Genomic DNA, 12,546 nt, shown 5'->3' on the forward strand with positions numbered 1-12,546 from the left:
CTGTCCTGAGTTTAAAATGAGTCAGCATGAGCCGGGTCACTGAAGTGGAAACCTTTCAAAAACAAGAGAAATATCTGAGCCTCCAAACGCTACATAAATTGCTTACCTCAAAGATGAAAAACTAAACTCAAAAAGACTCAGTGAGAGGAAGCTCTTAAAAGGGGAAAAGTCAATTTCGTGCAATCAAGAAAGATCATAAGATGACTAGATTAAGTTGTATAATAACTCCTTTTTGGTACCAATTAAATTCCTTTTAATTTCAATCTGCCTTTTGGCTTTTTAGAACAGCATGAACATGTACTGCTCTCAATAGGCTCCATTCACTGACAAATGCGTTGAAGAGTTCTTATGTGCGCAAAAAAACAGGTGCATACTGAGGAAGTCTATAATACCTGGAGTCATCTGTTAGCATTCCCATTCATCTCAAAGTCCCAAGCCCTTACACTAACAACTTTCCTGAGCTGTGACATGAAAGTCAGATGGAAAGTCTATTTCAAGCTTTTAAAACCCCTCCAAAAACAGATGAGGCATTGCTGAACCATTTACTACCATATACTATTATGAAACAACTGTGATTTATATGTTGTGTGGAAAAAAATCAGCTTTGCCACCATAGGAATAAAATACATCTTAAAATACATTAATTGAAACCATTTATCAGTTATAATAATATTTCACAATTCTGATAAATAGGCCTTGCCTAAGTGCGGTCTTGATGAGCATAATAGACATTTTTCTTTTCTTTCTTAATTCGCGCATTTATCTTTCTCATTCTCTCACCACAGTAAATGATGCTTTAGGTAGCCTAATGTGTTAGAATTTATCATGACCCTCACTGTTCTTAAAAATCTGGCTCCATCTTGCATTTATGCATCATTAAACCTTATACAGGCGTTAAAGGCGCATTTGAATCCAAAGAGAAGTCAGATCCAACCAGTGAAAACATGTCATGTTTTGTAGGTCTTATCTATTGCTAATGAAACCGAGAGATGTATAGATCGCTGCTGATATGTAATAATCATAGGCTTCATTCATGAAACACAAGCAAGGATATCTGTGAAAATGTATCTGTACTTCCTCTGTCCTATTGAACTGAACACAACAATTTGCAGCAAATGGATTTATGAACGATTCACACATAAATTTGCTCTGCTCGTGTTTCATGAATAAGGCCCCATGTGTATGCCCAAGGGAGCTAAAGGAAGATCGCATCAACCTAAAACTGGGTTTTATCAGCATTTAGCACCACCTGCTCCCATGACTGTAGGTGTCAATATTTTGTTTCATCGTCAACGAAAGCCACAAGATGTTAGGAAGAGCAACTGAGGCATTTGATATTATAATGGAGATCATATTTCACATCCCATACATTTATGCTCATATAGATTACAAAACCACTACTACAACAACAAGGCTTTTTCCTTAATGGCCTACTGCACTTAAACAAAAAAAGTAATTCTACAAAGTTGCATGTTAAGCCATAAATACCAAAGGATGGTGGAAATATGCTACTGGGGCATATATGTGCAAGGATTAGGGTACTTTGTAGTTTTTGTAGGGGTAGTTTGTAGGATTTTGTAGTTTTAAGAATTAACTTAATTATCATTAACTTCAAACACTAGCATAATGATGTCAAATTTGACATCATACTGTAAAATAGTTTTGAATAGGTTGTGTTATCAGGTGTTACCTGTAACTTTTCTCAGAGAGTAATGTTTGTGCATTTTGTGAAGATATTGAATCTTTTTCTACAACTGTATTATTACATTTGTTTTGTGACAGAAATTTTAAAAAAAGCTTTTTACTGTCACAATGTTAGGTTTTGTGTTTTTAGGCAGAACAAAGAGGTGGAATTTTGTTTGGTCTTATTACACAAATTTTGTCCTTAAACACCTAGAGACAGTGTCAAAGGCAAATGAATGAAAGTTGGTCAAAGGAATTAAATTGGGGCGGGTCCTAGCATGTAGAGAGATTTTAGGGAGGGCAGCTGAAACGGTCAAAAGCACATTTCTCTCCATTAATTCTACACCTGAATGGAAGCCACCGCAAAGGTGCCAGCACAGAGGACAGATGGTCTCTTGGACAAATGGACATTGCAGTCACCGCAGTCAGGGGAATTAGCTCAAATGGTAGAGCGCTCGCTTAGCATGCGAGAGGTAGCGGGATCGATGCCCGCATTCTCCAATTCCTTTTTTGCCCCTAAAGAAATAGTCTACGCTTTGACGCTATAAAGTGATGTTTCCTACATGAGCTTTCGGGGCTCGCTGCTGCTAAAAAGCGGTATCCATTACACCACGGAACTGTGACAGGAGCACTTGTCGCTCACAGGGTTGTAAAAGACTAAATCACTTACAGACACACCAGCGACATCGCCACACTTTTTTTCCTGCCACAAGAAAGCACACAGATTTAAGCTCAGATTGCTGGATTCAAAGAGCGCTATTACACTATGAAACCACCACTGCTTCGTTGGTGGCCATCTAGTGACCACTTTTGGTTTTAGGACAACTTTGATGAAAGGTTTTGATCCACTTCACCACTGTATACTGATCTACACTAAGTTGACAATATGGGATGACAGTATGGATAATAAACATTCCTCAAACCAAAACCCTTCCTTCTCCACCTTTCACTGCCTTCTTTAGACACATGGGGTTCAGTATTTCCCCAGTTCAATTTCAAACATTTACGACATTTAGGAATTTGTAGGCAGTTCTCAAATAATGATCTGTCTCTTGCAGGGCACAAAAACCTAAAGATTTGAATGCAGGCTCCCCCTTGAGGGCGAATCCTGGTTTTTTACATGCATTACCACCTCAATCCAGCAGACAGCAGTGTAACACCGTTCATCAGGAATCACTCGTGCTATGACTTTGCGTTAGTTTACAGCTGTTTTTGTGCCTCGGCTGATTGTACAGCTGAATGGTGGACAGGGCGAAGGTGCCAGCACAGAGGACAAATCCCGTTATAATAACAATCGACGGTTATTCTTCGCCCACAGTCAGGGGAATTAGCTCAAATGGTAGAGCGCTCGCTTAGCATGCGAGAGGTAGCGGGATCGATGCCCGCATTCTCCAGCCCTTTTAAGCTGATGATACACCGGGCCGCTTTCTGAGCAATTTTGCTTAACCACTTTTCAATTACAAATGGGTAATTTATATCTGGATAATTTAGATAAGTCTTAGACCCTGTGCCCCCCCCAATCAACCCCCGGCTGACAGTTTACTGCAATATTTCTTAAAGTTACCCAGCAACATTGTTCAAAAAGTTGCCCACTGTATCAATAGCACTAGGCTTTTTGGGCCCTAAAGAAAGTCTACAAAGCGATGTTCCCTACATGAGCTTATTTGGGTTCACTGCTGCTGAAAAGTCTTTCAGAATCTGAAAATAGCTTGCGTTATATAGTCGTCAACATTTGAAGTGGAACAAAAAATTATAGTTGTCATAAGCTGTGCAGGACACCAAACCCTACAGATATTTGAATGCAGGCTCCCCCTTGAGGACGCATCCTGGCTTTCTACATGCATTACCACCTCAATCCAGCAGAAGGCGGTGTAGCAGCGTTCATCAGGAATCACTGGTCCTATGACCTTGCGTTAGTTTACAGCTGTTTTCGTGCCGTGTGTACGCTCGAGGAGGTCACTTGCGTTTTTAAAAAGACGCAGATCGCATCGACGCACGCAATAACCGAGCTACAAGAGGAATATTCAGTGTTTGAATCCGATCTGGTGAGTGGCAAAATCGGTTACGCATAGCCACGCTTGCCTTTAATGTATAGGCGCTGTCGTGCTTCAACGTTATGCCTTATCTGCATTTGTTTCTTTCTGTTTCATCGATGATCGGTGGGTGCAGGGGACATTATTGATTTCGCACTGTTCTCCAAACTACCTTCATGAACTGTAACGTAGGCGAAGCTCTTGAATCACAAATCACGTTAAAGCGCTGTACGTCCTCCGCTAGCTCTTGTGATGGTCTCTGTTTAAGACACTGTAATGCGTTAAACTCAGTCCACTTGTTGATAAACGTATAATTCAAAAACATAACGGTATTCAAGAACAGGCTACGCCAGTTAAAATTCGACCCTACTGCGAATAATTGAATGATACAGTTAACGTTAGCGACAAAGTCCCGTGACAAAATGTTATTTACTAGACTATAAAGTGTTTATTGTGAACCGTTAATGTCAGGCAGTGTCAAATAAGCGAGTGATGTAACGTATGCTAGTTCTAAATGTTAGCATGCATATGAGGAAGAGGCCGCAGGTAACGACGTATTCATAATCACACCATCATCACAAAGAGTGACATTGATTTGATAAAACCGTATAAAAGAGATAATGCTAAGTAACTTACACTTTTACACACAATATCGCCAGTTCCAAACAATGCCAGAGCGGGATAAACGGTTAGCGTCGTTGAGAAACGCGCAGCAGCGGCGCTTCCGTTCTCGAATCAATTGGTAACTTTAATGAATCAATTATACTAATGATTCAATGACTCGTTCATAATAATTATTTCGCCACCTACTGTCGGGTCGATGTAATAAACATCCCCATCATTAGGACCGCGTAGCAAAGAGGTAGTTCACCCCAAAGTTACGATTATGATTTACTCGACCCCAAAGCCATGCTAGGTATGTATGTGACTTTCTTCTTTCAGATTAATGCCCTGGTTCAACAGAAGTCCAATAAAGTCTATCCATCCATCACAAAAAAGTATGGGTGGTTAATAAAGGCCTCCTGAGAACAAGCGTGTCTGTTTAAGAAATATATCCATAATAAAACTTTATAAACCGTAACCTCTAGCTTCCCTAACTCTTGTATGCTTGTTAACAAGAGAGAGTAACCTAGGATGCATTTTTTGTGTGAACTTTCCCTTAGTAATCACTTATTAAGGGATAGTATGTAGTTTTCTTTCACAAGCAAGCAGGAACAGGAGTGGAGCGGACACATATATGTTGTGTCAGACCAGAGTTTTGGGGGGGGGTTTTAAGTTAATTTCATTGACTTTTTATTGTCTTGAATATAATTTACATGATATTTGTTTATACAACTGCTGTGCGTGAGAAGTAGTACACTTACAGTTGTGTCAGATTAGTCACAACAACAAATTAGATTAGAACATCTCTTCAGGGTATTTATACCTTAATGCATTTTAAGAGATTGGATCTAGTTCGCACGTTCCACCTGCACTTACTTTGCAACAGTTAAAAGGTGTATTTCTATATGTAATTTATGAAAGTGTGTAGTAGGAATGTAACGTGGATGCACTACATTCATCATGCTGTCATTGTCGCTCCACTGCCATTCACAGCTCCTTTCCCGTGGCCTCCGGGGGTTTGTGAAAACCTCTGTACGATGCACGCTTCACAATCTTGCTGGAATTTGTAGGTCATCCAGACGCTTTTCGCCTACTGTTTTATGAATACTGTAAATTCTGACATGCTACTCTTTGCCATACTTTTTTTTTTTCTCGCATAGTGTACAGTTCAGTGGTATGCATCCGTAGTCTTTTCATGATTTTAAGAAATTAGTCAATGCACATGAAGTATAGACAGGTACTTTATGTACTCTGAAACACAAATGTCTTTATAGCTTATTTTGTATGATTTCTCATAACCGCTTCGGCTGTCACTTACAATTATCAGTTTTTTTATGGCACACAAAAGCAGGTTAACTAGGAGTGAAACTGCAGGAGAGGTTCATTTTATGAATGAAGCTAGAATGAGATAAGAGACAATATTTTCATTTATTAGATGCATGGAGTGCCGTGTTAACCCTTTAGTAGACTCATGGCATCTGTAATAATAAGTGTTGCTGTACTTCCCCACATTCTGATTGTGTTGATGAAGCTATTTTTGGTCTGTGACTTTTAAGCATGACCTCAAACTTAATGTTGAGTGACACTGAGGTGTATTAACACAATACTGTCCAGAAATACATGATACTCCCTCACATCCCTGCAGTACCATGGTGGAGTGATGGTGTCAGATTGCGGTGTTATGGTACCCGGTATGGTAATATGCATATTCACATACCATATTATTTCCATAAAAAATCAGGCTTTACGAAATGTGTGGCCTATTCACTGTGTGATGTCTGTGACTTTTAAATATTTGATTAACTTCCATGGCTTTTCCAGGCCTGTATAATTCGTTTAGGCCTATATATATACTTTTCTTATGGGAAGAAGGACACAAAAAAATGTCAATGTTTTAAATGTTTTTGAAAGGCGCCTATTATGCTCACCAAGACCAATTTATTTGACCAAAAAAATACAGTAAAATCAACAACAGTGAGAAATACTATTACAATATTTTACGCAGTTTGAAGGATTATGATTAATAGAAAGATCACACAGCATTCATTCATTTATTTATTAATTGAGTATTACTAAATAAACATTATTATTGTCTTTACTGTCCATACCTTTCAATCAGTTTAATGTGTTTTTGATGAATAAAAGTAACATTGGGTAACATAGCATAAGACGGTAAAATGTATTAAAAAAAAAGTTAGAATGATTATGTCAGAAAACATTTTTGAACCATATCATGATTAAATGTTGACTTAGTAACATAAAATGCTTTCTAAAGAGGTTTATGACTCAGATTATTGCTACAGATTATTGAGAATGTACAAACCGCTAACATTGTAACTTGCCCAACTTCCTGAATGCTAGCTCGCACGGTTACAGACATTTGCTATTAAAGAAATTACACCATATGTTATTTATCACACTTTTGCAAGACAAATGGTGTGGCTTGTTGACCGAGTCTGTGTTTTGTTAACGTCAGCATTTTGCTTTGGAACGAAATGTGTGAAGTGTGAGGTGAAAAACCACATGTGGTGACATGGTTGCATTATGTACCCTGGGACACCCTACTGACCTGTTGTGTGTGTGTGTGTGTGTGTGTGTGTGTGTGTGTGTGTGTGTGTGTGTGTGTGTGTGTGTGTGTGTGTGTGTGTGTGTGTGTGTGTGTGTGTGTGTGTGTGTGTGTGTGTGTGTGTGTGTGTGTGCGCGCGTGTCCATATGGTCTTCTGACGTCTCTAGCCTGTAATCTCATTCTGTCAGAAGCACTTTAACACACGCAGCCAGTTGTGCATTTCTGTTGAACATTGATCGCACAACCTTACAACAGACGCACACACTGCTGTAACAGACTCAAAATCCAGACCTGTAATCATGGAGGTCGTTGGTAAGATTCCTATAATTCTAAAGATTCTGATGATTTTTATTGGTTGGTTAATTTTTATGTTTAGCTCTCTGTCTGTGCCACTTGGTTTTAACTCCAGTTGTGTTTTGAGGACTTGAGGTAAACCCAGTATAATATGTGAGGTCATAAATGGACAATTGTTATGTTTGAAACCGTTTAGCCTGCTTTACAAAGTACTATATTGATACCGTGATGCAGTGATGGTACCAAATAGCAATACCATGGTCATTTTTTGTGGGATCAGTATGATTTTTAAAGTTCATTGTTTTGTTTTTAAAGGGGCTTATGCTAATTAATTCTGCATTTATTTTATGATCAAAATACAATAATACTGTAAAGTGTAAATATAATGGATTTGGAAGTTAATATACTTTAAATATAATTTATTCCTGTGGTGTTAAAACTGAATTTTTATTAGCCGCTACTACAATTTTTTAACAAGATTTAACACATACTTCCTAAATAAAAATATACATATAGTAAACTGACCCCAAATCTTTTGAAAACAAGTAGTAGTAGTAATTTACATCAATGGGTTTTAGTGCAAAAGAATAACTAAAGTTATTGAAATAATAAACATTATTTATAATAATGAATAAAATACATTTTATCTTTATAGTTATTCATTATTTTTTATAGTTACTTTAGTAATTATTTAATTGTATTACTTTTATTTAGCCCCACATTGGGATATAGTCAAGTGCCATGAAAGAATATGATGTGGTTAAATGAACTCATTTAGCAACATTAAGCAGCAGGCCACCCAGTGATCTATAGAGCTCAGAGGGAGCTGAGTTCAAAGCTAACCAGGTGTTAATCAAAGCATGTTTAGTTGTTTGAGGTCAAGATGGATTACCAGGAACCTACAGACCAACAGAAAGCTCTGGCGTAGCCAACCAGGACATTCATTTAAAGTGAAGAAGTCTACACCTGTGAACTTGTACCTTACTGAGACCTGAGATCAATGGAGCTATTACATGCATGAACGCCTCTCAGCTCCGGGTGCGACGTGTTTTACACCGCTCATGTCTGGCCGGTCCTACTTGCTGCTCTCAGTATAAATGAATTAACCATGTGTTTGCTTGTCCTATTTGAAGGAGATACAGGATAGAATGTTAAAGTGGAAATAGGCGGCAAAGCCTGATGTAGTTCAGCAAAGGTGTTTTTACACTGACAGCTATTTGCAGCAATGTAACAGATGTTGTATTTCCATATTATTACTTTTGTAAAGAGAGTTGGTGATTAGAATTCTAGGGGAAGAATTGAGGAGAACTCTTACGTGATGGATGTCTTGTTTATTTCAGCATGTTCCATGGGCAGCAGCACTAGCAGTCTCTACAGTGCCCTGGCTAAGACCATCAGCAGACCTGCTCTCCCTCTCCCGTGTGACTCCGCTTACAATCCAGGTAGCGATCTGGATCTGGATCAAGACCCGGCGGACCCTTTGGAACTGCTGCGGGAATGTAGAGAGGTTTTGAGGAACCGGCCAGCCCAGCTGCAGAGAGCTTTCGTTCCGACTGCCCATGAAGATGCCAGGCAGACAATCCGAGTTATGCAGTGGAATGTATTAGCACAAGGTATAAATGACTCTGGAGCACAAAACCAATTATAATGGGTATATTTGTAGCAATAGATAACAACAATACACTGTATGGATTAAAATTAACATTTCTTTTACTGGTTTTGTGGCCCAGGGTTTCATATTACTTATTTTTAAAAGCATAGAAAATATTTTTTAGAACATTCTCTTTTTTTTCCGTCCTTGCTGAATTAAGGCAAGGTTATTAGTCAACTAAAACCATTTTTTAAAATAGGTTTAACACACAATAAATGAAACTGAAAATAAAATATAAACAATAAATAAGGCAGATTCCCCTCGTTTTCACTTAGTTTAATCTGTAGTAAAGCTTTAAATTAAATTAAAACTAATTGAATAAATCTTGCTAAACCTGTAAGGATATTTAAAATATTTTCAAACAGAACTGACAAGTTACTTTTTCACTTTCTAAATGTTTAGAATTTCTTTAACTGGGATGATTTAAAGTAATTTGAATCTAAACAACTTCTCTCTGTCGTGTTGCAGCATTAGGTGAAGGCATGGACAGTTTTGTGCAGTGCCCCATGGATGCTCTAAACTGGGCTGAAAGGAAGTATCTGATCCTGCAGGAGATCCTAACCTACAGACCTGACATCATTTGCCTACAGGAAGTTGACCACTACTTTGACATGTTTCAGCCTGTCCTGGCGAGTTTGGGCTACCAGAGCAGTTTCTGCCCCAAACCGTGGTCTCCATGTCTGGATGTGGAGAACAACAATGGCCCAGACGGCTGTGCTCTGTTCTTCAATCACAAACGCTTCCAGTCACTAAACACAGCACACCTACGACTGTCCGCCATGATGCTGAAGACCAATCAGGTGGCAATCATCGCCACTCTACGCTGCCGAGCGACAGAACGTGCGTTCTGTGTTGCGGTGACGCACCTGAAGGCACGGAGCGGTTGGGAGGTCCTACGCAGCGCGCAGGGCTCCGATCTCCTACGGAACCTACGAAATGTTGCGCAGAGAATCGAGGCCGAAGAAAAAACAGATAGCGACGTCCCCCTGATCGTATGTGGCGATTTTAATGCCGAGCCGTCAGAAGACGTCTACAGGAACTTCGCGACATCTAGTCTGGGATTGGAGAGTGCGTATAAGCGTTTGAGTACAGATGGGAAAAGCGAGCCTCCTTACACGACGTGGAAGATCCGGGCGAGCGGCGAGAGCTGCCACACGCTGGATTACGTGTGGTATTCGCACAGAGTGCTTGATGTTAATGCGGTTCTGGACTTTCCTACAGCAGAACAAATTGGACCCAATAGGCTTCCTTCCTATAACTACCCTTCAGATCACCTCTCCCTCGTCTGTGACTTCTGCTTCAAGGATCCCACGCTCGTTTCCCAGTGATTACAGACATGCTAGTTATTTCGCAAGACGTTTACCAGTCTACAAGTCGAGACTTGTGTTGGCGCAGCATTTCTACATATTTTACATTGTTCATGACTAATTAACGGTTCGGTCAGTTTATTCCAAAAGGGACATAAAAATGAAAATGCTGTCTTCATTTGCTCTGTTTCGCTTTTTTGGAGATTTATTTTTATTTAAAAGGACAACGCAGCACAATAAAACCTTCGCGAAGCATAAAAATCACTGTCAAGGTAGTCTGTACTGTACAAAGTACTGTATGTTCATACAATACGATAGTTTAGTGTGAAGTCGACTCAACTGCAATCAAAAGAATCTACAAGAAGTAACTTAAATATTAGTCCGTTCCTCACACAAAGCTATAGCATGGCTTCAGACGACTTGGAAATATAATCACACTAGAGCTGCACAATTAATCGTTAAATGATTGCGATCTCACTTAAAACAGCCGCGCAATGCAGTTTTTAAATGACAGCAATATCTTTGAAAAAAATCATACCGGATCATTCAAATCTGTGTGATTCAAATCGTGACTGTAGAGCAATAACATTTTCTCACATTATTTTGCTTAGTTGAGAATTGTGGGAGAATTGTGATTCTTTACTTGAGACAAAAAAAGAAATATCGATTCACCATTTATCCGGAATCTTGCAGCTTTAAATCATACTCCGTGTAGTCACGCGGACTATTTTTATGGAGCTCAGCTGTGAAAATTGTTTTATGGAAAAGAGCAGCTTGGACATTAGCTGAAATATCTTCCTTTGTGTTCCACAGAAGAAAGGAAGTCAAAAAGGCGAATAAATGATAGCACAATATTCAGTTTTGCAGGATGTTATTCCTTTAAGCTCTTGTATGTTCCTGACTTTGAGAATGTAGGTTTGAAAGCAAAATGTTGACTTTTTTTTTTATTCCTAATATATATGATGGAAAAAAATCATACTTAAAATATTTTTTTTGTTTTATTGTTGGTAATATCATGACGTGTGCGCAAATGAAACTGTTGCATTGTGGTATTTCATATTGAAGAAAATAAAGTATGGTTGGGAGTGTATCAAATTATGCATATAATGTAAAAGTCTTTTTTTGCTTCGCTTATTAATGAATCGTTTCCTTTGTTGAACATCCTCAAAATTGCCATTTCACAGCTAGTTTCACAATCAATTTCAGACCGTTAAACTAGTCGTACCTGTCACTTGAGCTCTTTTTATAATAATGCATTATTGCTTCCTGCATCGTTAAAGAATTTATGAGCTAATTATCATTTTTGTTGGGCTGTAAAGGCCACTACTAAAAGAGTTTGCTACTCCATCCCTTCTTGTGATCTCGTTTATTTCATTTTATTCTAAGTAATGATAATGGTTTTAATGGGTTTGGTTTTAGTTAACTATTAAAAACCAAGAGTGAAACCTAAACGGGATGTCTTGAGGAGCTTTAAGAGACTGTGGTGTAGAGTGTCTGTGTGGAATGGTCAGGTTTCACTCAACAAATGTAGTAAACACACAACCCCTCGTGGCTGAATATATAACTGCATGTACACAGCAAAGAAATACAACCAGCTTCAGACTGCAGCACAGTGACAGAAAGACTAGATTTCCATTGAAATTTCTATGGCTAGAATGTAAAACCAGTAAAGCATATGCCCATATTTGGTGTGTGGCTGTATGAAGTGAAGTAACTCTGTTTCAGTGTATTTGTAACTTGCTTGCTTTTGCTGGCAAGGACTATCTGCCTTTAGGTTGTGTTCACTAGATCTGCTTTTTAACTGTGCTCATATTTTCTGCCAGTGTGTTGTTGTTTCTTCTGTCCCATTTTCATGTGTTTCAGTTTGTTTTATTTTCTCTCAGGTGTCATTTTTAAAATTTTTCATATGGTATTATATGGAGCTTCTCATGGTTTCCTTCTCATGTCATAGGATTAAAAAAAATATGTCAGATGCAAGTCCCCTAAAACCATATTTTCCCTCTCTCTCTAACATTTGCACATGATTGTTGTATTTTAGCGGCCAGTTGCATAAAGTGCTTAAACAAGTCATAAGTAAATTAGTTACATTTTAATACTCAGACTAGTCTAATTTTAATCCAAAAAGACTAATGCTACTAACTGCTAACTAATAGTTAGTGAGCCTACTTCTTAGAACAAATTTGTAGTAAAGCAGCTGTGACCTTTCACTTTTCAAAGAATAACGTTTAAATGGAAAACATTGGTAATTCCCACTCTTTTCTTTAATCAAGTTTCGATTAAAATAATCATTTAGCCCGGCTGTTGCAAGTGGTCCAGTAGCAAATGTTATTTGTTGGTGATTAAAAATATCGATCGAAGATGCAACAAACAAAACAGCTCTGCAGCTGAAACAGATGCATCAAAAACACC

The 12,546-nt window shown here is 38.5% G+C and overlaps 1 protein-coding gene and 2 non-coding genes across 4 annotated transcripts; all 3 read left to right on the top strand.

Moving 5' to 3' along the window:
- Window positions 1-2,111: 2,111 nt before the first annotated feature.
- On the top strand, window positions 2,112-2,184 carry trnaa-agc. Its single transcript has one exon. It is a non-coding gene; the product is annotated as a tRNA-Ala (tRNA).
- Window positions 2,185-3,004: 820 nt separating this feature from the next.
- trnaa-agc lies at window positions 3,005-3,077 on the top strand. The gene has a single exon. It is a non-coding gene; the product is annotated as a tRNA-Ala (tRNA).
- A 486-nt stretch (window positions 3,078-3,563) lies between these two features.
- On the top strand, window positions 3,564-11,239 carry noctb (nocturnin b). 2 transcript variants are annotated; one of them, XM_043249925.1, is made up of 3 exons: window positions 3,564-3,728; window positions 8,520-8,792; window positions 9,299-11,239. In XM_043249925.1, exons 2-3 carry the CDS (start codon window positions 8,528-8,530, stop codon window positions 10,156-10,158), a joined length of 1,125 nt encoding a protein of 374 aa, XP_043105860.1. In that variant the 5' UTR covers window positions 3,564-3,728; window positions 8,520-8,527; the 3' UTR covers window positions 10,159-11,239. The 2 variants fall into 2 exon arrangements, with proteins under 2 accessions (XP_043105860.1, XP_043105851.1); XM_043249916.1 differs by lacking the exon at window positions 3,564-3,728 and adding an exon at window positions 7,008-7,197.
- The last annotated feature ends 1,307 nt before the right edge of the window (window positions 11,240-12,546 follow it).

Source organism: Puntigrus tetrazona, chromosome 1 (assembly GCF_018831695.1).
Source record: "Puntigrus tetrazona isolate hp1 chromosome 1, ASM1883169v1, whole genome shotgun sequence".
In the NCBI taxonomy this organism is placed as follows: Eukaryota; Metazoa; Chordata; class Actinopteri; order Cypriniformes; family Cyprinidae; genus Puntigrus; species Puntigrus tetrazona.